Below are 27,995 nucleotides of genomic sequence, written 5' to 3'. Positions count from 1 at the left end.
AGGGACTGCTCCAGGAGTCAGAATTTCCCCCAGCGCTTGACAGAGCTGCGTGGCGCTCATTCCCTCCTGGGTGAGTGTTCTGGGTCCGTGCCCTGAGAGTGCTAAGACCCCACCTCCCCTCAGAGCTCAGCGATCTTGACAGATGGCCCGCTTGCAGCCACTTTGGCTCGCTGCAAGCTGGAGAGAGAGTGGGAGCGGACTTGGGGTCCTCCTCCCTTCCTTGGCCTGGTTGTACCTAGAGCTGCAGCCTGTGCAGCGCGGAGGGCAGAGGAGACAGCGACCTGGGGACCGGGCTGGGCCACGGTAGAGGAGGGGAACAGGGCAGGCGGGCCTGGGAGCCACACAGGCCTGGGTTTGAGTCACTTTCCCTCTCTGGGCCTCAATTTGTAACGTGGGGGTAACAACGATCTCCCCCTGAGTTTTGAAGAACTGTTAAGCGTTCTGTGCTGGTGAGTGACCCTCAGAGAGGAGGCTGTGCCCCCAGGAGCCTGTGGTGGGAAGAGGCTGGGAAGGATCAGGACCAGATAGGAGTCCACAGAGGAGGCCCTTAGGAAAGCTCTTGCCTCCACGTGACTGGTGGAGAAAGTGAGTCCCTGAGTCCTGGTGCGGTCTGCTAAAGGGGAGTGCGGCAGGGTGAACGAGTATATCTGAGGGAGCTGTGTTAAAACTTTTCTGGCGTTTCTGTTGCCATTCAACTCCCACGACACCACCACAAGGGAAAAACTGAGCAGCACAGCCCGTGGTATGGGCCCTGGCCTCTGGAAGATACCAGGGATGCACATCTCTTGCCAGCTCTAGAATGGGTCCTACACCAATTCAGGGACAGTGTCTCCATCCCTCAGTATCAAATGAGAAGATAAAAGAGAAGGCTCTTTGTAAACTATAAAGTGCTGTGCCTCTGATGGTGCATCTGTGTGTGTGTGTACAAGCCCTCGGGTGTGTATGCATGAGTGAGAATGTGCAGCTTGTGAGCGTGTGTACACGTGGTGTGCGTGCTCACGTTCCCTGGCCTGGCTGGGGCAGTAACTCCATGCTGTCCAAAGCTCCCTGTTTGGCTGGGACTCTTCTCTAAACTTCTTCCAGTCTTTTTTCCGTGTTTCCTCACTGCTCCTTAGTTTATCAGAAGGGAGCAACCTGTGGTCCAGAAACCTAGCAATTGTCTCTGAGCCCGCCCACTCTTCTCCCTGGAGGGCAGAAGCCCTCACCTCATCCGGCCCCTGGAGGCTCTGAGCCCGCCCTCACCTCATCTGGCCCCTGGAGGCCCGGCTGCCCAGTCTGCAGGGCTGGCAGCTTGCTTGGCTCCCCTGCGCAGCCCACCTGCCACCCATTTTTCCCTCCAAGGCTCTGTGTCAGCCACTCTCACATCATTGTTCCACTGGCTCCTCACAACATCCCAGTACCCCCACCCTCCGGGTGCTCTTATTAATCCCATTTTACAGGCAAGGAAGTGAAATCTCAGTGAGGGGAAATGGCTTTCCCAACGTTACCCAGCCCAACTAGGGGCAGTGCTGGGGTTTCAACTCCTACCTAACTCCAAAATCTTTATCCTTAACTCTTGCGGCCTACCTAGCGAGGGTGTGCTGACTGGTTGGCTGAATGTGTAAATGAATGAAAAAACAAATGAATAAATCACTCAGTCAATATTGAGCTGAAAGAGAAGGTTAAGCGATAATAACAATGGCTATCACTTATTGAGCACCTACTATGTGTTAAGTGCTTCACATAAAAGCAAATGCAGCCAAGATTATCATTATCCCCATTTTGCAGTTGAGGAAGATGAAGTTCAGAGAGGTTAAAGCATATTATCCAGGATGGGACCCGGAATTCTAACTTGTCCTCCCTAGAGGAGGGGTGAGTTAGCAGAGCCTGGCGACAGTGCCCACCCATTGCAGCAGAGACACGTCAAGGCTCTCAGGAAACTGTGTCTCCAGGGCCCTCCCCAATGACACCCACACCCCACCCCTCTTGTCCCGGGGCCATTTCCCCATTTGTCTCTGAAATGGGTTTCTATTTCAGTCTGGGGTGGGGATTTGCTGGCCCAGCTCTGACTGTTCCTTTCTGACTGTTGGCACATCTGGTGAGGGCCAGCGCCTTGGCCTGGACATGTGGAGGTGTCTTCCTGTTCCCCCTGCCCCAGGGCCGGCCCTGTCATTAACAGCTCCCATGCGAGGGCAGGCCTGTGCGAGATGCAGCTGTGGGTCTGTGGAGATGGCCTAGGCTGGGTCAGTGGCATCTGTGCCCAGCCCTGTGCTGGATGCCAGGGACCTAGAGGCGAGTAGATCCAGTCCTTCGCTTAGAGAACTCACGGGCAGAGTACTGAAGCCTGGGTGGGTTAAGTCTGTAGTAGTGGGGGCAGAGCCCGGCATCCTGACTCCCAGGGCAGAGCTGCTTTTTGTGGCCTGGAACAGACTGGGGGTTGTTCTGTGGCCCCAGGAGAGAGCCTACCTGTGGCGTCTGAGGGGCAGATCTCAGCTCAGAGGGATGACATTGTCTCTGTCGAGCTCGGAGGAGGAGAATCAGCCACTCATTCATTCAGAAGTTCCTGGAGGGCCTTCCGTTGGGGGACAGGGTGGGGGTAGAGGGCACAGGGAAAAGGAATCAGATGTTGAAATCAGAGCTGGGTTTGAATCCAGGCGCCAGCATTTGCTGGCTGTGTGATTTCAGAAAAGTTATTTAACTTCTTGGAATCTCAATTTCCCCATTTGTGAAATGGGGTACTAGAACCTACCTGGCCAGCTCATGGAGCGGATAAAATAAGGTAGTGCGCATTACTTGTAGGCTCTTAGGAAGGTTTAGTTCACTTCCCTCCTCACCCTGGAGAGCCCTTCGTGAGGGAGGAGATATTCCTTTAGGCAGCAGCTAGTAAGATGATTGAGGCAAGAGACGAGACTTGTAAGGGGTTACAGTGAGCCCTCCAGGCTGACCAACATTCACATTATGGTGCACAGCCTCATTTCTCAAGTCACAAAAGGGAAATAGAGATACAGAGAGGCTGATGTTTGAGGCAGCCTAAAATACCTCTGCTGTAGAAAGTTGCTTCAATAAAAGAGATAATAGATTAAAATCTGAACAGTCCCCAGCCTAGGTCTCCTGACCAAGCTGGAAACCTCCCTGTCAGACTCTCAGACTTATTAAGATTCACCGAGGACCTACTTTATGCCAGGCCCACACCGTGGCTTTATTACAGGTTTATCTTTATAATAACAGCAACAACCATGAAAGGTTAATACTGTAAGCCACATTTAGTAAGTGGGGAAACTGAGACTCAGAGTTTTACATAACTTGCTCAAGGTCATACAGCTAATAGAAGCTGAGGGAGGATTCAAAACCAGGACAGTCTGGCCCTGACACCCATGGCTCTCCTACTCCATGGGGTACTTGTTCCACAAAAGACGTCAGGCCTCCAATCAGAAATACATATACCAAAAAGGTAAAATATAAATGACAACATAAAAAAGGAGTAATTAGGGAAATGTAAATCAAAATCACAATATGATACCACTTTATACCCATTAGGATGGCAGTAAGGAAAAAGACGGACAATAACAAGTGTTGGTGAGGATTTGGAGAAATTGGAACTCTCATATGTTGTTGGTGGGAATGTAAATTAGTGCAGCCACTTTGGAAAACTTTGTCAGTTCCTCAGAAAGTTAAACATAGAGTGACCACATGACTCAGCAGTTCTTTTCTTAGGTATGTACCCAAGAAAATTGAAAGCATACATCCACATGAAAACTTGTATGCAGATGTTCATAGCCATGTTATTCATAATAGCCAAAAACTGGAAACTACCTAAATGTTCATCAGTTGATGAATGGGTAAACAAAATATGGTATATCCATACAATGGGGTATTATTCAGCCACAAAAATGAAATGCTGAGCCATGCTACAACCTGAATGAACCTTGAAGACATTATGCTAAGTGAAATAAGCCAGTAACAAACTCACGCTTATTATATGATTTCATTTATGTGAAACATCCAGAATGGGCAAATCTATATATACAGAAAGTAGATAAGTAACTTCCACAAGATGGAAGGAGAGAGGAATGAGGAGTAACTACTAATGGGTACAGGATTTCTTTCGTGGTAATGAAAATGTTCTGAAATTATATAGTTGGGATTAATGTTGCACGATCTTAAAAGTATACTAAAAACCAGGCTTCCCTGATGGCACAGTGGTTGAGAGTCCGCCTGCCGACGCAGGGGACACGGGTTCGTGCCCCGGTTCCGGGAGGATCCCACATGCCGCAGAGCGGCTGGGCCCGTGAGCCATGGCCACTGAGCCTGCGCGTCCGGAGCCTGTGCTCCGCAACGGGAGAGGCCACAACAGTGAGAGGCCCGCGTACTGCAAAAAAAAAAAAAAATACATATATATACTAAAAACCTCTGAACTGTACACTTTGAAAGGGTGAATTTTATGGTAGTTGAATTACATCTTAATTTAAAAAACAACAGGAGCAGGAATATACAGTTAAAAAGAAGTTGAAACTAACATTGGTCCTACAGTAGGAGGTCAGGGAAACTCAACTGTGTGCTTCCTGGCAGCTGGAGCGAACAGGGAGGAGCAGCCTCCAAGAGGAAGAAAGTGCAGCACCTTAGGGAAACCAGCTCTTCCAGGGTGTAGCTCTAGGGCAAGATTCCCACAAGCCTGAGTTGGCTATCATAATGAATTGTCAAAAACACGAATTTCCTTTATCTCCTACCCGAGACTCTGATGCAGATAGCATAAAGAACTGTGAAGGGCATGAGATTGTACCACACTTACAGGCTACTAAATTAGCCTAGTACAGTTTCATGGAGGCTGGCAGAAGACCTAAGACTCCTGGTTAGAGACAAAGAACTCTGTTCCTCACATCAGTAGTAGCAGGGAGAATACCAGTGTTAGCACTGGTTCCTCAAGCCCCAATTCCCACAGGGTAATGTAAAGGCCAGATAATACCTGCCCATGCATTGCCTTTCATTACAAGGGAAGAACCTAGACCTGAGGCAACTCAAATCCTTTATAATGGGCAGTGAGCCTGCTTGACCTTTGCCCTAAAGGAAGACATTATTTTTGTCATACCAGACAGCCAGCAAAACTGCCTTGTGCTCCAAAGGGAGACACTGTCACTCTCTTCCAAGTCTGTTTGCTATGCAAACACCATTGAAAGGATGGTCTAGAGCAAAGGCTATCTGTCTCTGCTTAATAGACTTGCCAAAATCTGAGAGACCCATGGAGAATTATCTCCCGACACAGAGGTGTAATGGTCAGGGTTGTTTTTGTTTGTGTTTTATTGTGGTACAATATACATAACATAAAATTTACCCTTTTAATCATTTTATTTATTTATTTACTTATTTTCATTTATTCATTTATTTTTGGCTGTGTCGGGTCTTCGTCGCTGCTTGCGGGCTTTCTCTAGTTGCCGCGAGCTGGAGCTACTCTTCGTTGGGGTGCGCGGGCTTCTCTTTGCTGCAGAGCATGGGCTCTAGGCGCGCGGGCTTCAGTAGTTGTGGCACGTGGGCTCAGTAGTTGTGGTTTGCGGGCTCTAGAGAGCAGGCTCGGTAGTTGTGGCGCACAGGCTTAGTTGCTCCGTGGCATATGGGATCTTCCAGGACAAGGGCTCGAACCCACGTCCCCTGCACTGGCAGGCGGATTCTTAACCACTGTGCCACCAGGGAAGTCCCTTTAATCATTTTTTAGTGGGAAAATATATATAACATAAAATGAACTGTTTTTACTCACAACACCTCTGACACCAAATGTGTGCAGTTTTCTCCTCCTAACACCAACCAATTCTTTTTTTTTAATTGAAGTATAGTTGATTTACAGTGTTGTGTTAGTTTCTGCTGTACAGCAAAGTGAATCAGTTATACATATACATATATCTACTCTTTTTTAGATTTTTTTCCCATATAGGTCATTACAGAGTATTGAGTAGAGTTCCCTGTGTTATACAGTAGGTCCTTATTAGTTATCTATTTTATATGTAGTATTAGTAACACCAACCAATTCTGACACCAACTCTGAGAGTAAGCCTGGACCCCTTAGGTTAAGGGCTCAGTTGTCTCCCCCACCCCCTGCCCCAATTCAGATGTCAGTCACACGTCCCAGGCCTCCTGTACTTCTGATGGGCTATAAATCAGGAGCTCCCATGACCCCCTCCTAAGGTTCCATAGTCCACTAGAATGGCCCACAGGACCCAGGAAAGCACTTTAACTATAACGAGATTATTATAAAGGATACAACTCAGGAGCAGCCAATGGAAGAGATGCATAGGGCAAGGTAAGAGGCGAGAAACATCCATCCCTCTCTGGGTGGGTCATCCTCCCAGCACCTTGATGTGTTCACCAGCCTAGAAGCTCTCAGAACACTGTTGTTTAGGGTATATTTTTAATGGAGGCTTCATTTTGGAGGCATGATTGATTATATCATTGGCCATTGGTGATTGAATGCAATCTCTAGTCCCTCCCCCCTCCCTGGAGGTTAGAGGGTGGAGATGAAAGTTCTAAGCTTCTAATCAAGGTTTGTTCTTTCTGGCAACCAGCCCCCATCCTGAAGTTCTCTGTTCTCTAGGTGCCTGCCAAGAGTCAACTTGTTAACAAAAGTTGCTCCTGTCACTCAGGAAATTCCAAGGGATTTAGGAGCTCTGTGTGAGGAACCAGGGGCAAAGATAAAATACATATTTCTTATGCCATACATAAAACATTTTAACCTTTTTTGAATGTACAATTCAGTGGCATTAAGCACATTCACATTTTTGTATAACCATCACCACTATCCAAATCCAGAACTATTTTATCTCCATATGAAACACTGTACCCATTAAACAATAACTCCCCATTTCTCTCTCCCCAACCCCAGGTAACCACTATTCTGCTTTCTGTCTCTATGAATTTGACTATTTCAGGTACCTCATATAAGTGGCATCATACAATATTTGTCCTTCTGTATCTGGCTTATTTCACTTAGCATAATGTTTTCAAGGTTCATCCATGTTATAGCATGTGTCAGAATTTCCTTCCTTTTTTGAGGCTGAATAATATTCCATTGTATATATATACCACCATTTGTTTATCCATTCTTCCATCCGTGGACACTTAGGTTGTTTCTGCCTTTAAGCTATTGTAAATAATGCAGTTAGGAACATTGGCATTTATATAAATATCTGTTTGAGTCTCTGCTTTCAATTCTTTTCACCTAGAAGTGAAGCTGCTGGATCTTTTAGTATTTCTATGTTTGTTTTGTTTGTGAGGAACTGCCATACTGTTTTTCATAGCAACTGCACCATTTTACATTCCCAGCAGCAACGCGCAAGGGTTCCAATATCTCCACATCCTTACCAACACTTGTTAATGTTTTTTCTTATAATAGCCATCCCGATGAGTGTGAGGTGGTATCTCATGATAGTTTTGGTTTGCATTTCCCTACCGATTAGTGATGTTGAGCATCTTTTCCTGTGCCTATTAGCCATTTGGATATATTCTTTGGAGAGTGTCTATTCAAGTCTTTTGCCAATTTTTGAATTGGTTTCTTTGTTGTTGTTGAGTTGTAAGAGTTCTTTATATATTCTGGATATTAATCCCATATCAGATGTGTGATTTACAAATATTTTTCTCCCATTCTGTGGGTTGCCTTTTTACTCTGTTGATGGTGTCCTTTGATACTCAAAAGTTTTTAGTTTTGATGGAATCCAATTTATTTTTTCTTTTGTTGCCTGTGCTTTTGGTGTCATATTGGTCAGGTCTGTTTTGATTGCACACAACAAATGCAACTAATTTGGGCAAGAACGGTGTTAGTGAATGTAAAGGAAAATTCAAAAGTAGACCTAGATCAGACATGGTTAGATTCAGCAATTACAGTGATGCCATCAGCAGTCTCTCTTTTTGTATCATTTCTCCTGATTTTCTACTGGCTTCCTACATTCTCATCCAAGTTCTTTCCAGAAGCACCAGGCTTCCATGGCCCTCATGGCTAATAATCCTGGGAGAGAAACTTTCATGCTGGTTCCACCAAAATCCTGGGGTAGACTCTAATTGGTTCCCCCTGAACCAGTCACTGGTAAGGGGTCTGGATGGATGCTCTGATTGATCAGCTCTGGCTCAGGTGTCCACCTTGAATGAACAAGATTACCATGGAATGGAGGACAGGGCTCCCTATAGGCAGAGATGCTTGACAGGCGAACTCCTCCCCAGAAGGGGTCTAGGAATCTGATAGACAGCTGGGGTTGGGAGGCTGTGTTTGAAAGGACATACCTCATCTCAGATTTCCCATGGGGGCTACTGGAAGTAGAGAGAATCCTTTTAGTTGGTTCCTGAAGACTTCCTGGAGGAGGCAATGTTTATGGGACCCTGTGATTAGTGAGCAGGTGAGCCTAAGCAAGCTGGGTCCCAGGCAGGTTGAGCAGAGCAATGGAGGGGCTGGATTTCCCTGCCACCTGAGAACCTCCCTACCCCAGCCCTTACTGTAGGAGCTAAGAATATAGACTCTGTAGCCACACTGCCTGGGTTCATAGCCCAGTAGCCATTCCTTCTACCTGTGCTACCTCAGGCAAGTCAGCTAACCTCTCTGTGCCTTGGTTTCCCCACTTGAGGTATAAAATGAAGATAATACCAGTCTAATCTCACAGGGTCATTATGAGGATTAAATGGAGTATTGTATATCTGGCACCCAGTAAGGGTTCAGTGCTTGTATCATTATTATTATAAGTTTGAGCCTCTTTTCTGACCACATTTGCTGGTATACTGGCTGCTCCAGCTGTGTTCACCATCCTTCAGTGTGCCTCATCCAGCCTCTGCCTTTGCTGTTTTCTCTGCCTGAAATGACCTTTGCCTCTGTGCACACTTGGCCATTTCATTGCTACCTCCTCTACCGAGCCTTTCCTGCCTGCAGAACCATCGCTCCCTGTCTAGGCTCCCACAGGGCTCTGGAGCAGGATGTCTGCCTCAGATTGTGGGTCTTCAGATACATGTCCCTTGTCTAGGCTGAGCTCCTGAGGGCAGGACCTGGGTCTCCTGTGCCATTGAGTTCCCAGCAGGAGCCTGCCAGCTGCAGTGTGGGGAGAGGGCAATCCAGGGGCAAAAACAGCACTGACTGGGCTGCAAAGGAGAGCACAGCTGGTCTCAGGAAGTAAAAGTAGCTCAGGGCCTAGTGGGTTGTGTGTGAGGGGCAGGCCTTAGTGCTGAGAACAGAGGGGTCGTCAGGGCCCCGGCTTGCCCTAAGCCATAAAATGCTTAGGCAGGGGAGTGAAGAAGTTAGATTTTTGCTGAGCAAGGACCTCTCTAACTGCAGAAAGGGGATGCATTGCCTGCATAGAAGACACAGAGCATGAAGTGGCTGCTGACTGGGTTGAGGCAGGGACCACAGGATGAGAGGAGGGGACAGTCTGACAGGTGTAAAGATGGAGAGCAAACAGGGCTTGGTAATTAATTTGAAGTGGGGCCTCAGGTTTCCCATTGGGGAAATGCGATGAGCACTGACCATTTTAACCAGTTAGTAACCCCGTCTCTGTCGTGCAATCCCATACCCTCCCCACAGTCCATCCCCTCCCCTGGGTAGGGTCCAGGTCAAGTGCAAGGCCAGACGCTGAGGGGGCTTGGTCAAGTCTGCAAGCGCCAGGGACCAGAGCTGTGCATCCTTACCAAGCCCACTCTGGGAGAGCTTGTGGGGCTGAGGCACAGCTCGACTGAGCTGTGCTGATGGGATCATTTGTCCCCTCAGGCAGGGTGGGGCCTGGGCTCCTCTGGCAAAGGAGGGACCAGCCCAGACCCTCAGTTCCTGGGAACAGATGGTTCCTCCCTGTTTTGTCCTCCTCAGCCATGCCTTCCAGCGGCTGGAATGGAAGAGAAGCGCCTTGGGAACGGTGCTGGGCACAAGGGCAGGCCCAGGGCCAGATGCTGGTGCCGCAGGCATTCCACTCTCACCAGCTGAGTGTCCTTAGGAATCATGAATCCAGTTGCGCAGCAGCAGGCCTGAGGCTAGGACCCAAGGATTCTGTCTCCCACACCTGACATCCATCCCAAGACCCAGAAAGCTGTGTTTATCTTGGGAGCCGGATGCCTCTCTTCTCTGGGCCTCAGTTTCCTCAGCTGCTAAATGGGTGTGAAGGAGGAGAGGAGAGAACTCGGGAAGCTCTAAGGCCCCCCTCCCCAGTCTGAGACGGGAGGGCCTATGCAGCCCAGGCAGTTGGAACAAGTCATCCTTCCAGACTCCTCTGAGTCTCCATCTACCAAAGCCACACCCTTGCTTCCCCTGGAGAGGAGGGTCAGACTAATGCAGCAGGCTTGGGAACAGGTTCAGGGGTAGAAGACCCCTGTAGACTCTACAAGGCTGTAGACCAGCCTTTCAGCTGCTCTGGGCCTTGGATTTTCATCTGTGTTCTGAGAACCTGACCCCTCCAATCTGTCTTTCTAGCATGATGGCTGTCAAGGCTGGTGGAGGGGTGTGCAGAGGAGGGGTGAGAGGCTGCTGTGAGCCAGGCATTCGAGGCCCCTGATTTGGCCCTACCACCAGCTGGCCCTGCAGCCTCCCTGTCCCAGCCACTTCAGGCTACTGTCTCTGACCTGAACTCTAACCACATCCAATCCATCCTCCATCCAGCAGCACAAGGAACCTCCTAAATCTCAACTCTGCTCACCCCTCTGCCCTGCTTTACAAACCATCGAGGGCTCCTTGGCTGACGCCCACCATGCAGAGGCCAAATCTGTAGCCTGGCATTTGAGTGAGGCCTGTTGGGACCTAGCTCTGTTGACCTCTCTGCCTCACCTCCTGCAAACACGAACACTTGCAGATACCCGTGCCCTCATATCTCTAGCAGGTCTCTCTGTGGGGAACAACACCCTCCGCTTCTTCGTCCACAGTCCATCAAAGAATCACTTCCTCCAGGGAGCCTTCCTTGATAATCCAGGCAAGAATAGGGGCCTCCTTTGTCTTCCCAGAGACCCCCTCATCTGTCTTTCCCACCAGCTGAGGCTTTTCAAGGACAAGGTCCAAAGCCCAGTGAAGTCCCTGCACATTTTAAGGCTCCCTGCAAATGCATGGGAAATGAATGAATGAGTGAATAAGTGAGTGAGTGAGTGGGTAAATAAGCAAAGACTGAAAGTGAGGCCATTTCTAAGCTGGTCTGTGATAAAATTATGAGTGATAATAAAAGCCCCACTGAGTGAATACCTGCTTGCACCAGATTCTGGGCTGGGCGTTCTAGATCATTCCTGCATTTGAGCCCCAACAGTACTGTGAGATGGGTATGGTTATCTCTATTTTATAATTAAGGACACTAAAGCTCAGAGAGCTAGAGTCACTGTTTATAAGCTGCAGAGCCAGGGTGGAAACCAGGTCTGCCAAGTACCAAGATCTGCAGAGGGAGCAGTGATGGGTGGCAGAGGGGTGCGGATGCCAGGAATGGACATTTGGCTCTCACTGACCTGGACCCCACCCAGGGGTAGGGGTAGGTTGCAGAGAGTGTATGGGACTGACTTGGAGAATTAGAATTAATGGGCTTGAAGAATTCTGGGTTTTCCAGGGAGCTCTGAGGAGAGACCCGTTCGGGAGTGGATCCTCATATTTTGTATGATCAGGAGTGATGCCGGGGGATAGTTGGGCGAGCTTTGTGCCTCCCACCCACACCTGCCCCATGATCGACAGCCCATCCTATTCTGTGATACAGACAATTGATGTTTTCTCAAACCAATATCATGAGCTATGCAGAGGTATCAGTCCTCTCACCTACCCCCTCCAGAATCACCCAGTTCCCACCTAAACAGATGTTCCGGAGGTGCCATGCCTATCCCGAGCTCCACCCCAAATTCTCAGCGGAGTCCAGGCCTTTTTCTGGAAGCCAAAGAGGTGGCTCCCCTCCCCCAGTCCTGCACCAGCCTCAGCAGGGGCGACGTCAAACAGAAGTGGCTTGTTTTTTTCCAAAAGTCTATTGCGTCAAGGTCACTTCTGAGATTGAGATTTGCTTATGATGGAGCTCAGACAGTCACAGGTTCCCAGCCTCACCTAGAAGGACAGGGTGCCCAACGCTCTCCCCTGAGCTGGGCCCAAAGACTCCCTGCTCTACCCTGCCCTCGGGTAGGGGTGTGAGAAATGGGGGCAAGGAGGGAGGAAGTAGAGGCAGAGCAGCAAGGACTCTTTCAGAAGCTTGATTGTGAAGGGAGGAAGAAGACACAGCTGGAGAGGCACAGGGTCAAGGAAGAGGTGCTGCTAAGGTGAGAGGTGAGGATGGAAAGTGTTGCGGGCTGAGGGGTGGAGCTGGCAGGGGGTGGGCATCCACACAGGAGGAGGTGGCCTGAGGCATAGGAGGAATGAGGAGAGAGGGAAGCAGGCTTGGATTTATTTAGATGGCCAGGAAGTTGAAGGGGGGCCCCTCGGAAAGGCCTTCCTTTGCTCTGAAGTATGAGTTGAGGGCTATTGGGATTGAGGGTAGGCCTGACAAGAAAGATAGGGCAAAGTCTTGGACAAGAAGGGAGAGAGGCCACTCTGGGACAGGTGAAAGTTTGGGAGCCCAGCCAAGTGGGGTGGCAACCAGTTTGTGGGGCCTCAGGGCCCTGGGCTGAGTCACATTCCTCCATCCACGCTCAGCTCTGTAGTGCAGGGCTGAGCAGGCTGCTGGTACCAGGAATGAGGGATACAAATGGATGAGCTGTGTTCTCAGGAGTCTGGGGTCCTGGGGTAGAGGTCCAGGCTGGCAAAGGAAGGGAGAGGGGCCAAGAAGATGCTGGCCCAGGGTGCTGGAGGCCTCCAAATCAGAGGCCCTGGTGCAAAGGGAGTGATGGTGTGCAGGCTTGGAGGCTGGAGGCTCTTGGGGGAAAGCAGGGCCAGTGTAGGGGTTTGGGGAGATGGAGACCTTGGACAGGGCAGGAGGGAGAGGCAGGCAGTCCAGGCCCACCAGGCCATGTCCTGTTCACCCTTCTCAGATGGGACTGCTCACAGCCTGAATCTCACACACACAGCCAGTTAGAAGCAGCCCCACAGGTCTCTATCGGCCCCTAATCTCCAATAAACACATGTTGCAAGTACCAACTGCAGCTTGTGATAAAACACAGCCTTGAGCCAAGTCCCCTATGTCCCCAGTCAGATTTCTGTCCCTATATCTTCTCTGTTCTCGAGCTACCCCTAGAAATTCATCTATCCATCCATCCATCCATCCATCCATCCATCCATCTATCCATCTATCCATCTATCCATCCATCCATCCATCCAACAAATACTTTATAGAGTACCTACTATGTGTCAGGCACCATTCCTAGGCATTGGGGTTGCAGTAGTGAAGAAAACATGAAAACCCCTGCCCTGGTGGAGTTTATGTTCTGGTGGGAGGAGGCAGACAATAAGCAAACAAATAAAATAATACATTTAAATATGGTACATGCTTCCCTGTCCAATAAACCATTGATGTCTCAAAAAAAAAAAGAAAGAAAGAAAAGAAAAAGATGATACATGCTAAGGATAAAAATACAGCAGAGGCGGAGGCGTGTGTGTGCTACTGGGAGGTTGCAATTTTCACTAGAGTGGAGGGGGAGGGCCTCACCCTGAAGATGTTGTTTGAGTGACCACCTGAAGGGGATGAGGTCTGTCCTGTGTTTTTCATACACACTCCACACACAAAAACGTGCTCTGTGGCAGGACCCCCTGTGCCACCCGCTGACCCCTCCACATGACACCCTGAGCCTGGCAGCTGCCCTGACTTTGATCTATTCCCCCCAGGCCACCTCTCAGATGCCCACAAAGTGCTGCTCCTCCCACACTGGGCTGGCCACACATGGGGGCCCCAGTGCCACATGGCTGACATCTGAAGGTGAGGGAAGAGGCCATGCCCCCCTCACAGCCCCCAGGCAGGGAATGAGACAGGACGGAGGAAAAGGGCTTTGTCCTCAGGTTTGGAAATGGTTATGGCCTCCTGGCCTCATGCCTGGTTTCTGGGCTCCGCTACTAGGTTCCCTGGGCCTGGACATTACTGGACTTGCTCATGGGAATGAAGACCAGCTGATGAATGGGACAGTCTCTGCAGGATGTCCTAGGGGGTTGAGGGCAGCCAAGTTCTGGGGCCCCAGAGGCAGGTTGGACTACAGAACAGAAGCAGTGATGGGGCAGCTCTCAGGGCTTGGTATGGCAAAGCATATGTCTCACTGAGCTTTCTCAAGGTGGAATTCAGTGGCCTGGGAGAGAAGGGGTGAGCTCCCTGTCATGGGAAATACGTGAGCAGGGGCCAGACAAGCCTATCGAAGAGGCTTCAGGGAGCCTCCCTTCTCTGAGAGGTTGTGGAGAGCTCTGGGTCAGATGCTCTTAAGGCCTCTCTGGCCCGAGGATCCAGATCTCAGAGCCTTGTCATTGACCCGGGGCTCTGGGGTCCAGTTGAGTCTCTTGTGTCTGCCAGGTGGGCTCAGCTACCAGAGACGGTCAGAGCAGGGTGAAGGCAGAGGGCTGCCTTCTGTGGGCAGTGAGGGGTCTTCTGAGATTTTCTCTGTACCTAAACCTTGCCTGTGAGAGCTGTGGACATGGTTGCCTACCTTTGGGGCTTCAGTGTCTGTCTGTGAAATGGGTAGGACCATGATCCACAGTAAACACTCAGGCAGTGTTGGTGGCCTGCCCTTCCTGAGGGTCAGGGGCTGGGGGACACAAGAAGTCTCAGAGGTGCTATTCCTGTAGCCATGACCTTCATTCCCCCTGACAGGTATTCTATGTCATCAGCCAAGCCAAAAATTTGATTTGCTTTATTTTATTTTATTTTGCCAGGCAGCGCCAAGGACAGAGCCCTGAGGCTCATCTTTACAGACGGGGTCTACTCATTCAACATTTCCCAGTGTCTCTTGGGAGCTGGAGCCTGTGCTGGTCTCTGGGACCACAAAGGGAAAGCAGACCTTGTCCCAAATTCCTGACAAAGAGAAGGGAGGGAGTCTGGCTGACATCGCCCCTTGGGCTGTTCTTTTCTGCCCTGACGCCCAGTCCCCATTCCTTTGTCCTGTCTCAGGACACTGTGTTCCCGAGACACAGGGTGGCATGGTGGATTTACTGTGTACTTTGGGGAAGCTCCTGATCTCTCTGGCCTCAATTTTTCTGTAGGGAAATGTCATCTCTCTTCCTGAGCATGAACTTTATCATTATTCAGAGCCGTGTCTTAGTCCTGGCTCACCACTGACTCACTGTGTCACCTTGGGCAAGACACCAGCCTTCTCGAAGCCCATTTCCTTGTCTGTAAAATGGGGATAAACAGGCCACCACACAGGGCTAGGAGTGAAAGAGATCCTGCTGCAAAAGCATTTAACTCAGTGGATGGCACTTGCTGGGTAGCCAAGAAACTGTAGCAGTGAAGTTGTTCAGAAAAAATGAGGCTTGTGGAGGTGAAATGACTGCCCCAGGATCACACAGCAAGTGGGTGATGGATCTAGGACTAGACCCTGGATTTCTAGCTTTCTAGTTTCCTTCTCAGGAGCTACTGGGATGACACAGTGGTTACCCTGGAAGCTGATGGAAGAGGGGCTCTCCCCATGGAAAGTGAATTGGGGAGCTTCCCTGGCTGCCCCATGGGAGCCAGGCTTGACCTGACAGTCCCTCAGTCCCTACCTGCCCCTCTGCTGGTGACCTCCAGGTTCATTGCCAGTTCTAGCCTCCACTGCATGGATATTAGGGTTCTGAGGCCAAAGCTGTAAAGATGGGCTGTTGAAAGAGGAAAGGGGAGGAATGGGGGCACAGGACTATAGGCAGGACTCCTGATTTCAAGTGACAATCCTAGGCCAAACAGATTGAGGCAAAAGGGAATTTGTTAGCTCATACCTTCAAAAAGTCCAGTGAAAGGTAAAGCTTCAGGTACAGCCGGAAGCAGGTGCTCAATGGTGTTCTCAGGAACCTGCGTGTTCCCACCTCTCAACTCTGCCATCCCTTGGCTTTATTTTGGACAGTCTCCTCCCTGGTGGTAGTATCTTCAGTTCGTAGGACAGTCAGCATGGCTGCAGCAGCTCCAGACTTACATCCTACCAGCTTTGCAAACTCAGTGGGAAACCTGTCTGCTTCCCAGTGTTCCAACAAAAGCTCCAGAATTTGAGGCGCCCAGTGAAGGTTGCCCATCCACCCCTGAGCTAGTTACAGGGCCTGAGGAGCCCACTCTTGTCTCATTGGCAGACCTAGGTCACCACAGGCCTACCTCTCCCAGATCCTCAAGACTCCAGGAGAGGAACTTCCCTGGCGGTCAGGTGGTTAAGACTCCGTGCTTCCACTGCAGGGGGAGAAGGTTCGACCCCTGGTCGGGTCAGGGAACTAAGATCCCATATGCCATGCAGCATGGCCAAAAAGTTAAAAAAAAAAAAAAAAAGACTCCAGGAGAGGAAGGAAGGGAGGCCATCATCATGAAGGGGGTCTGGGAATTGGGTGGGAGAAATGACAGAGGAACAATGATGGCCTGCAGGACAGACAACTGGACCCAGGCCATCTCTTCCCCAGCGGACTGGAGCCTGTTTATCTGGGAGGATGGCCGGGTTTTGAAGGCACCAATGGAGGCTGTCAGCCAACTGTACTCCTTGCAGCTAAACAGCAGGGTCTTTCTTGAAGGGGGATCCAAATGGCACACCTCCATGGGGAGATTTAAAAAATGGGACAGCCTGGGGATCCAGGCAAGGAATCCTCTCACACTAGCTCCAGGGAAGGGGGTTTATTGAAAGATCCTGGGATCTCCCAGGACGCTGGGTGGGAGCTGCTACAGCCCCATGGGCATGGACTTGGAAAGCTGGCCATTATGGACTCTCCTGCTGACAGGGGCTGCCCTGTCACAGCTGTTCTCCAGGACCCTGTGCTCTGTCCCACAGTTCCTCACCCCGAGGCTGACCTGTGACTTCTCAGCCCTGTGCCCACCAGGTCACCGTGATCTCAGACCTCCTTATACACATGCCTAAGAGAGAACCTCTTGCTAACTTTGCCAGGCCTCAGCTTCCTCATCTGCAAAGTGGGAATTGTAACTGTGAAGAGTAAATGAGATATGGCATATGAAGTATATTTTTTTAATAAATTTATTTTTTGTTTTTATTTTTGGCTGCACTGGGTCTTTGTCGCTGTGCGCGGGCTTTCTCTAGTTGCAGCAAGTGGGGGCTGCTCTTCATTACGGTGCGCGGGCTTCTCATTGTGGTTGCTTCTCATGTTGCAGAGCGTGGGCTCTAGGCATGCGGGCTTCAGTAGTTGTGGCATGTGGACTTAGTAGTTGTGGCTCGCGGGCTCTAGAGCGCAGGCTCAGTTGTTGTGGTGCACGGGCTTAGTTGCTCCGCGGCATGTGGGATCTTCCCGGACCAGGGCTCGAACCCGTGTCCCCTGCATTGGCAGGTGGATGCTTAACCACTGCGCCACCAGGGAAGTCCCCATATGAAGTATTTTTGCACAATAAAAACATCTGTCCAGATTGTGATGGGGATTACATGAGCTCACGGATGGGCAACTGGGGCCTGTGCATAGTAGAGCCGCAGGAGATGCAAGTTTCCTCTTTGCTCAACCTGTGGAGGCCAGAGAAAAACTGGCAGGTTCGACCCCTGGTCAGGTCGGGGAACTAAGATCCCATATGCCATGCAGCATGGCCAAAAAGTTTTAAAAAAAAGGGAGTGATGGTGTGTAGGCTTGGAGGCTGGAGGCTCTGCAGCCTCAACCCCCAAATTCCCCAAGCCTGCAGCTTCCCCTTCCTTGTACTCAAAATGACTGTTTCAGTTCCAGCTTGAACTCCTTCCTGTTGAGCAGGAGGCAAGAAGGGGAAGTGGAAAAAGAAAAGAGAAATCAAGTCTCCCTGTGCCCTCCTACTGCCAAGTTTGCCTGCTTTAGTGGCCAGCCTGACACCACAGGTGAGACCAAAACTCCTCCAGCAGTTCCCTGGGTGCCTCCTTGGGGCACCCTGTTCCCTGGGTGCCTGGGAGGCACTGGTCTCAGGAATCTAGCCGTTTATCTGGTGGCACCTCAGGCACAGAGAGGGTAGGTGGCTCACCCTGGGTCACACAGCAAGTTGGTGATGCATCCTAGCCTGTCTGACTCCTCAGAGGAAGGAAGCCTGGTCTTGATCTCTGTCATCCTGTGCCCTTGCTGCTAAGCTTAGAAGCAAGGGGCAGACAAGGGGGTTTCCAGGTCTTGTTACCCAGAAGGCAGTCAGGCCAAGGTTAGGAGGTCTCTTCCCATGTCCAGCCGGGTCTGAGCTGGTTCCTGGCCAGCTGGCAGGCGATGGCTCAGACTTCCAGCTGCTGCCTCTGGTAGTCAGGCCTCTTCATCCCTTCCAAATAAGAGGGCCTTGGGGCGGGATTTGGGATGGAGTGAGGCTGCCAAGTCATCTAAAGGGGTATCCTGAGACCACAGGATCCAAGCAGCCCAAGGAGCTTCAACCCCTATCAGTTCTTCCTTATGTCTAAACTTAATTGCTTCTGCTATAGGCAGAAACCAACCCTATGCGCTGTTGCCTGAATTGAAAAAAGGAAATGGCAGAGGTTGTCCTCTCTGTGTTGTGAGGGATTTCAGTGTTTCCGCTGAAGGTGTGCCTGGAGTGGAGATGGACGGTGAAAGCTTGGTGTCAGGGAGACACTCCCCAGGCCTCTCCCTCAGCCAGATAGGGCTCAGCACTGGCCCTACGCCCTACCAATGTCCCCAGTGGCTCCTGAGAGCCCAGGTGAGGGATCTGAGAACAAGGCTTGAGCTTATCCAGGCATAAATGGGAGAAAGGCTGGGGAGTGGGTCAGGAGAAACTGAGGTTGGAAACCCGTCCCTGAGGTTGCTCAGTGCCAGCCACAGAGGGGAGGACCCTGCGGTCTGGAGACCTGCCCCCAGCCCTCATCTTAGGGCTGCGTCTGAAGGCACGAGGCTGGCCATCCTGGGCAATCTCCTGGCGCCATCTCATGGCCAAAGGCCCTGAGTGCAGGGAAGATACTCCCAGGGGAGTTCTCTGGCTTGACCATCTAAGCATGGACTTTGGGGCAACAATGGGGAAGGTGGCTGTAGAGTGAGGAGGACCTTGTTGAAATGCCACCAGTCTTGCACACCTTGGGAAACTCACTAGCCTTCCTTCCTCGATAAAATGGAGAGAATAATCTCACCCACTACCAGCCCAGAACTGCAGATAAAACATCGGGCACAGGGAAGGTACTTAAGTGAATGACACCTGGTGCTGAGGACTCAGAAATCAGTGGAGGCTGGGGTGGACTGAGGGAGCCCAAAGCTGGGCCTGGAATTGATTCATTCAGTTAACAAATGTCTGGGAATTCCCTGGTTGTCTAGTGGTTAAGACTCTGCACTTTCACTGCCTAAGGGCCCAGGTTCAATCCCTGATCCCGCAAGCCGCGCGGTGCGGCAAAAACCAAAACCCAAAAACCAAAAAACCATTTATTGAGTATTTATTGTGTACCAGGGCCGCTCACATACATGGTTTCAGTTAATTCTTACAACAGCCTATGTGGTAGGGTACCAATGATCACTCTCATTTTACAGATTAGAAAACTACAAGGAAGGATAAGTGAGATTATTTAGAGAAGGTGAGTGAGAGCATCCCAGGCAGAGGAAACAGCATGTGATAGGTCCAAGGGCTGGAAAGCCTGGTGGGGAAGGCTGAGGCTGGGCTGGGAGCCCTGGCAGGCTTGGGAGCAAAGCAGTGGCACCTGGGCTCTGCTTGAGGTTTTATGACAGGCCACCCCCGTCAGGCTTCCCATCTTGTCCCCTCTTCGCACAACTCATCCCATGCTCTGGCTGCAATATTTATTCTTCATTTCTCGCACAGGGTAGACTCATTCCCTACCTCTGTGCTTCCTGCCTCGGATGCCCTCCTCATTCTTTTTATGTGTCCAAGTCACCCCAGCCCTTTAAAGCCCAGCAGCAGACATGCCTTCTCCAGGAGCCCTTCCAGGTGTACCCATGACCCCTAAGACCTGAGCTCTCCCTTCAGGGCCCCATCCAGATGGCAGGAACTGAGACCCAAGCCCTACGCTGGGGCTGACCTCTTCAGCAAGTCCTCGGACCTGCTCCCATTCTTGGGACAGACACCCCGGTGGGGGTGACCACAGGAGGTTGTCCTGGGAACCCAGCAGAGAACTGGCTGCTGGGATGAAGGCCAGGCCTCCTTGCCGTCCTGAGCCCTAGCACAGCGCAAATCAGACCAGGAGGTCCACACTCTCAGCAGGCACAAGCGACCTCCTAGCACAGACTTGAATAAGCAGTAGGTGACCAATCCATGCACAACTGACCAAGCGCTTACCAGCAGTTCAAACCTGAATTTTCTCAGTTTGTTCCAAACTTTTGGCCCCACCTCGGTTCCTCAATCCCCTTGCCTGTAAAATGGGTTTGGGGGTGAGATCGGTGCTTATACCTTACAAGGTAAAAAGAGTCCTCCCTCCCTTTGGCAGGTCACCCTCACAACATACTGGTGGCCAGTATGACCACATTGTACTGAGGGGGGTCAGAGAGGGGGAGGGGCTTGTCCAGAGTCACAAAGTGAGTAGGTACCAAGGTAGAACAAGAACCTGGGCCTCAAACTCCCTGGGCAGTGATCTTTTCCTGTACCATTCTGTCCCTATTTGCCTCAGCTACTCCAAATGAAAGCCCACCTCCTCCAGGTCAGCCCCTGAGTACTATCTCCACCACTGGAGCTGCCCCCCTTGGGACAGCAAGGAGCCACATCTCCTCCTCTGGTTGTCCTAACAGCTCCGAGTCCTGGTGCGGTGGTGCGGAGGGGCCTGGGAAGGACTTGGCACAGGCAGGGAGAATGCACCCAGATGAGTTCTCAGGCATCACCTCTATCCCCACAACCCACGCCCCTCACTCCCAGGGAGCTCTGGGCCTCTAGTGTCCAAGGAAACAGTGACTGCTAAGTGGGGAAATGTGGGAAGATCACGCTTGTGGAAAAAAGGAGAGAGAGAAGGAGGGAGGGAGAAGGTGGCTGAATAAGTGAGTGCATAAGTGGATTGCCACAGAGAAGAATGGATGGGTCGGTGAATGAGCTACTGAGTGGATGAAGAAAGGAGGGATGGATGGAGGAATGACTAGGAAAACGGCTCTGGGTATTATAGCTAAAGAGAGACCAACAGTTCTTTAATCACCAAACTACCCATCTGATAGATGGATAGACTGAGAGAGGGCTGAGGAGAAAGGAAGCTGCTGGGTCTGTGGGGCTGGCCTTAGAGCAGCAGCCTCTGGTCCTCCCCCACCTCTGTCTGCCTCTTCATCACCCGCTTTCATCTGCTGGGGTGGGGATGTTTCCAGGAAGGAGATCTTTTCTCTGCCTCCTCGCTCCTTAGATTCAGTTTCCGCTAGGCTTTGGTGTTGAGGGTGATGCGGCGGGGGGAGGCCCCCGCAGGGGCTATTTCAATCGGAGACAGCCCTGCCAGGAAACAGAGGAAGCTGCCCTGTCGGAGGTGTTACAGCCTGGGCTCAGGGCATGTCTGGCCTCCCCTTGACCTAACACACTTGGGGCCGCCAAGGCGCTTCAGGGACAGGAGGCTGCATGTAAGTGTTGGCACATCTCGGGGGCCGTGGGCCAGGGTGGGTGGTGGACGGGGGCAGGCAGGCTGGGTCCAGCGCTGACCTAAAGGAGGTCCACAGATTTGGGAGGTGGGCAGAGAGAAAGGGACTCCACCCAACTGGGGGATCAGAAAAGACAGAAGTAAGATTAGATCTGGAGCTTGATGGACACTTGGGGTTTTGACAAACAGAGATGGGTTAAATGGCATTTTGTGTGACGGGAACAGCAAAAATGGGGAAACCCGAAAGGAAGTCTGGATCTCTGGCCATGAATGGCCGTGTGTCTTGAGAACAGTGTGGCAAGAGAGGAAGGGGCAGAGTGAAGTACCTCATCTGGGGTACTTCAGATGAGGCTGGAGGGCTCGGCAGGGAGCTTGACTGTCAGGACAAGAGTTTGAGCTTTTCTTCAAAGGGCAGAGGGATACAGGGAAGGATGTAGTCAGAGCCACCTGCTAGAAAGCCCTCCACCGCAGGCAGAGCAGCTGGAGCCCAGGAAGAGGCTGGGGTCTGAGCTGGTCCAGGGCACAGGGCCCAAGAGTGAGTGACAGGTGTGAGAACTCGAAGGAGTGTCAGCTGCTGCCCAGAGGCAGGGACGACACGAGCCCTCCCTGGGAGCAGCTCTTGCCGGGAAGTGGGAGAACAGCTCACCACTCCTAGGTCCTCAGAAGGCGAGTGGATCAGGAAGCCAGTGTGACCTTTCCTGGAGCAGACCTGAAGGCTTGCCTGGATCCCCTAGAGCAGCCCCTGCCTCCTTCCCAGAGGGCCACTCTCGCCAGGGAGTGCGAGGCAGAAAACACCTGGAAACTGCAGTCGCCTGAGGCAGAGGGCTCCCTCTCGGGGTGGTGTCCAAGGGCGACAGACCTCCCCAAAGAGGGGGGGCACAGCACAGTTCCTTCCACCTGCTCTCCATCCTCGCCATAACCTTCTGTCCTAGCACGCTGCTCTCCTCTCAGGCCCTGCCTGCGCCCTCTTCCTCCTCACCTGGGCGCCCCCCCCCCGGGGGCCTCACACCCCTCTCCATCCATGGAAATCTTCCTCAACCACCAGGGACTTGCTCCATCTTTCATCCTCCTCTGAAAAGTTTCTTCCATCCCGTGGCTCACACTGGTCTCCCCCCTCAGACTAGCATATGTATATGTATATGTATATGAATATGTGTATGTGTATGCATATATCTGTATATGTATCTATCTACATCTACATCTGTACACTGTGCCACATGCAATGAGCAAGTAGTGAGTACCCATTAAATGTTTGGCGTGTGAAAACAAAGAATGAATGCATGAATGAAAGAATGGCTGGAACAAACAAATGAAGAGATGAATGAACTTTCTCTTGCCTATACTAATCTTGGCTTCTTGGTGACAATGGGAGGACTGCTGTGCCTCCTCCTCTGGCCTCTACCTCATGCTTAACTGCTTAGCTGGGTGCCCAGCACTCCTAGCACATGGACTGTAGCCCCAGGAAGAATCTTTGATAATTAAAGGTGTTGTAGCATGTGGGTTACAGACTAGAGAATCCAAACATCATCATTTTGCAGTTGCCCCGAATCTGGGTAAACTATTTTCATCAAAATCAAATTTTAAGTTGGGAGAAATTAGTTTGAGGAGTTATGTTTTGCTCTAATTAACTTTTAAAAATCTCATAACTTTATTTAGCAGGTATATTCACATTAAGAATAGCTCACCTTGTACCAGGGGGTAAGGGGTGCGGGAGGAATAAATTGGGAGATTGGGATTGACATATACACACTACTACATGTAAAATAGATAACTAATAAGAACCTACTGTATAGCACAGGGAACTCTACTCAATACTCTGTAATGGCCTATATGGGAATAGAATCTAAAAAAAGAGTGGATATATGTATATGTACAACTGATTCGCTTTGCTGTACCCCTGAAACTAACACAACACTGTAAATCAACTATACTCCAATTTAAAAAAAGAAAAAACGAATAGCTCACCTTACCCTGTGCTAGGCACTGATCCTCACAACAACCCTATGAGGCAGGTACTATATTATCCCCTTTTATAGGTGTGGAAGCCGAGCATAGGGGTTCGGTAACGGGCCTAAGGCCGCACAGCTTACATGTGGCAGAGCTGGGATTTGAACATGGGCATCTAGACCAGAGCCCTTATACTCGGCTTCAACCCTCTGTCACCTTCTGAGTGCATTTGCAGGACTTCATGTTTTTTTCTGGGCCTCAGTTTTTCCCATCTATAAAATAGGGAGAGGGGGTGATTTGACTCACTATCCCAAAGGCTTCCAGGACCATTGGATTTAAGTTGTGAATTCTCTCTGGACACCAGTAAATATGGAAATGCCAGTTGGGAGGTGAGTATCAATAAGTCAGACTGATCCCACCAGGGAAACTCTTGAGGCATTTGTGCTGCTGGCTCCCCCAAAACCTAGCTTGAAGGGATGAGTGGACAGATAAGGTGTAGGATACAATGGCATGGCATGGCATTTATTAAGCACCTACTGAATATCAGGTCTATGACAGTTTTACTGATAAGGACACAGGCCCAGAAAAGGCAAGCAACCTCCCCTTTGTAGAACAGCGTAGAAGTAGGGGAGCCAGCATTTGAACCTGGCCTGCCTAGCTCTGAAGCTAGATTTGTAACCTCTATACTTCATGTCCATGGGTCACACTAAGTTGCCTCCTCTTAGTCAGTTGGGTTCTGGTTCTGCCTCTGCTTCTAACTCACTAAGATTGAGCGGTCAGTGCCCCTCACTGTGCCTGGATTTCCCTCTCTGTAAAGTAGCTGTGGAGTTGGTTGGTCCCTCAGCCATTTGCCTTCGGGGGAAGCGGTTTTCACTCTTGCCACCAGGGGGCGCTGTGGCCCTAGTGGCTCAGCCGGACACGCCTTTGTAGCCAAAAGTCCCGTGGAAGGATTTAGGGAACTCCTAAATCACCTCCTTCCCCCATTCTACAGATAGGAAGACTGCAGCCAAAAGAATGACCATGGCTTTGGAAGGTGGAGTCCGGGCTGAGGAGGTGGGCACTGTCCTTAGCTCAGAAGTGTGGACATTCTACTCATGCTGATTAATTAATTACCAGGGCCTTCCCTGCCCTAGGCCCCAATTTTGGGCTCTCAGACACAGAGAGGCACCAGACCTGGCACTTCTCCTCAGGAGCTTCGCAGTCTGTGGGGGAAGAGATAGACAAGCAGGCCCACCATGACCACAATCTCCAGACTCCAGGGAGCCCAGGGAAGCCCTGCATAGCACGATTTAGTGCCTCTAACCTCATGGCATCCTGACAGGTGGGTACATCAATCCCCCATTTTTCAGATGGGAAAACTGAGACTCAGATAAGGTACATCATATCACTCGCTCAAGTTCACACAGCTAGTAAGTAGCAGAGTTGGGATTCAAACCAAAGTCTGTCAATCTTCACTTACAGAGGAGACATTTGACTAGGGTTTTGAAGGATGAATAGAAATTCACCAAGAAGGTTGGTAGGAAGTGAATATTACAGCAAGAAAGTGGATTGGATTTCTCCCAAGCTTGAGCTTTATCGTATTCCAGGTTTCCTTAAAGTGAGGGCTGTGGAGGGCTTCCGTGGGGTGGTGAGTATCAGAGATGGTTCACGTGGGGAGATCAAGGCCCAGAGAGGGACAGGGGCCTACTGGGTGGTCAATGAGTGTGGCCACTGACAGATTGTATGTTGCTTCCCCAGCATCTCTGAATGTAGGAAGTCCAGTTGAACAGCCATGGAATGGGACAATGACACAGGCCGGGCCCTGGGCTTGCCACCCACCACCTGCGTCTACCAAGAGAACTTCAAGCGGCTACTGCTGCCGCCCGTGTACTCGGTGGTGCTGGCAGCCGGCCTGCCACTGAACGCCTGCGTCATTGCCCAGATTTGCACATCCCACCGGGCCCTGACCCGCACGGCCGTGTACACCCTGAACTTGGCCCTGGCGGACCTACTGTATGCCTGCTCCCTGCCCCTGCTCATCTACAACTATGCCCAAGGTGACCACTGGCCCTTCGGAGACCTCGCCTGCCGCCTGGTCCGCTTCCTCTTCTACGCCAACCTACACGGCAGCATCCTCTTTCTTACCTGCATCAGCTTCCAGCGTTACCTAGGCATCTGCCACCCTCTGGCCCCCTGGCACAAGCGTGGGGGCCGCCGGGCTGCCTGGCTAGTGTGTGGGGCTGTATGGCTGGCCGTGACGACCCAGTGCCTGCCCACAGCCCTCTTTGCTGCCACAGGCATCCAGCGTAACCGCACGGTCTGCTATGACCTGAGCCCACCTGCCCTGGCCACCCACTACATGCCCTATGGCATGGCCCTCACAGTCATTGGCTTCCTGCTGCCCTTTGTTGCCCTGCTGGCCTGCTACTGCTGCCTGGCCCGTCGTCTGTGCCGCCAGGACGGCCCAGCAGGGCCTGTGGCCCAGGAGCGGCGTAGCAAGGCAGCCCGCATGGCTGTGGTGGTGGCAGCTGCCTTTGCCATCAGCTTCCTGCCTTTCCACATCACCAAGACAGCCTACCTGGCGGTGCGCTCTACGCCCGGCCTCCCCTGCCCTGTGCTGGAGGCCTTCGCGGCCGCCTACAAGGGCACACGGCCCTTCGCCAGTGCCAACAGTGTGCTGGACCCCATCCTCTTCTACTTTACCCAGAAGAAGTTCCGCCGGCGGCCACAGGAGCTGCTACAGAAACTCACAGCCAAGTGGCAGCGACAGGGTCGCTGAGTCCACTGGGGCAGGACACGTGGGGTCTGGGCAACCATTGTGTTTGCCACTGTGGCTGGGGCATCAAAAGCTCCACCAGCCCCAAACCATGCAGAGAATTAGAGCTTAGCTCAGCTGGGCATAGAGTGAGACCCCCCCCGACCCCAAAACTTCACCAGCAACTATTTATTAAGCCCTTTTTCTGAACCAGGCCCTGTGGATACAGAGAGAGACAAGCCTGGGGCTGGTTCTCCAGAAGGTCTCAAGAAGCCATGGAGAGTTGGGGAGAGAGTTAAGCTGCTCACAAAAATATAGTATGACATGTACTGTAACTGAGGAGTATGCTGCATACTTTGGAGTCACCAATAAAGGGAGTAAGAGAAGATGGGAGGGGTAAGTGAGAGCTTCTGGGAAGGGCCATTTGAGCTGGGTTTTGAGGGATGAATATGAGATCTCTGGGGGATGTGCTGTGTTCCATTCATTCATTTGGTCCTCTCTGCTCCTTGTCCTCATCTCCACACACTCCCGCCCCACCCCCGCTCACTACTCCTCCATTCCTTATTCCCTCCTCCCAGATCTCAGTTTTCCTCCTGTGGAACAATGTGACCAGCCCATGGCTGCTAGTATGCCACACAGACCCAGTACTGGCAGAACCAGCCATGGCAAAGGGAGTCTTCCACCTTAGAAGGTTAGAGCGGAGAGAGGAAAGGGCAGAGGGACAAGGCAGGGAGGGGAAGGACTGTACAACTTCTTCAGCATTCTTCTTTTAGCCCTGCCTAATCTCCAAGGCTCTTCAGCCAAGGGGACCTTTAGAGGAGGGCTCTGCAGGAGTTAAACTCCACAGTAATGTCTGAGGTGTGCTTGCAGCTGGTAGAGGAAGGGGGAAAACCAGGCCCCAGCCCATCTTGGGAATCCATTGAAAGTGTCCTTGCTGGAGGGGCTGACAATTTGGACAGAAGGCGGTTTGATTCTTTGGGTCACAGTGAGGTAGATGTGTGGGGACATCAGAAGACAGACTAGTTCTTAGTTCCCATATAGTGCAATGCTGTGCCAAGCAGTCCAGGTGTTACCCATCTTGCATCCGAGACCAGGCTTTTCAGCTGCCTGTCACGGGGGAGTAAGAGATGGGGGAGCAGAAGGCAGAGGGCCTCCGCCAACAGCCCAGGCTGAGCGCGGCAGCAAGTCCCAGATGACTGTCCCAGCAGGATGCCAAGAACTGTGACCCCTTGGTTACTTTTCCAAGAGTGGAAATTGTGGGCCGCAGGTAAATTCCATTCCCAGCTTCCCTTGCAAGGCAGAAGAGCATAAAGGGTTCAGACCCCAGAGCCAGTTCACCTGGGTGTGTATCCTGGGTCTATCATTTCTAGCTGTGTTACTCTGGGGAAGTTATTTAACCTCTTCATACCTTAACTTCCGTAACTGTAAAGTGGGAGTAATAATGGTACCTATTTTGTAAAGTTGTTGTGAGGATTAAATTAACTAATATGTGCAAAGCACTTAGAACAACGCCTGGAATATAGTAGGCATGCAATGAATGTTACTGTTATAATGGTTTCACCTTTTGCTCACACAAGTTCCTCTAGGGTCTGTCTCTAGGAATAGGCATAGGAGGTTTCTAAACAAGGAGCTTTAAGCAGGGGAGATTGCAAGGGTTTTTCTTCCTCCTTTAGCTAGGAGGCAGCTAGTCTTTTAAGAAAAAAAAATTCAGCACACTTTTTTGAGAATAAGAGCCATAATCCATGAGCCCCATCTGTTCCTATAAGAAGGAAAAAATCATTTATTACATGCCAGGACCAGGGAGGGATTCCAAGCACCATTTGGGGGGGCTTGAATTCCTCCTTCCCTTCCTCCTCCTTTTGTTCTTTTC

General features: G+C 51.1%; 1 protein-coding gene across 3 annotated transcripts; it reads left to right on the top strand.

Annotated features, from left to right (window-relative positions):
• P2RY6 (pyrimidinergic receptor P2Y6) lies at positions 1 to 27,995 on the top strand. Of its 3 annotated transcripts, XM_029207442.1 has the most exons (3): positions 23 to 70; positions 24,525 to 24,712; positions 25,129 to 27,995. In XM_029207442.1, exon 3 carries the CDS (start codon positions 25,163 to 25,165, stop codon positions 26,147 to 26,149), a length of 987 nt encoding a protein of 328 aa, XP_029063275.1. In that variant the 5' UTR covers positions 23 to 70; positions 24,525 to 24,712; positions 25,129 to 25,162; the 3' UTR covers positions 26,150 to 27,995. The 3 variants fall into 3 exon arrangements, 2 of the variants coding, with proteins under 2 accessions (XP_029063276.1, XP_029063275.1); XR_003791384.1 differs by lacking the exons at positions 24,525 to 24,712; positions 25,129 to 27,995 and adding an exon at positions 17,666 to 17,908 and having other exon boundaries at positions 1 to 70; XM_029207443.1 differs by lacking the exon at positions 24,525 to 24,712 and having other exon boundaries at positions 1 to 70.

Source organism: Monodon monoceros, unplaced genomic scaffold (genome assembly GCF_005190385.1).
Source record: "Monodon monoceros isolate NGI ecotype Baffin Bay Population unplaced genomic scaffold, NGI_Narwhal_1 Super_Scaffold_7, whole genome shotgun sequence".
In the NCBI taxonomy this organism is placed as follows: Eukaryota; Metazoa; Chordata; class Mammalia; order Artiodactyla; family Monodontidae; genus Monodon; species Monodon monoceros.
The sequence above is the reverse complement of the archived record's forward strand: the minus strand, read 5'-3'. Positions and strand labels throughout refer to the sequence as shown.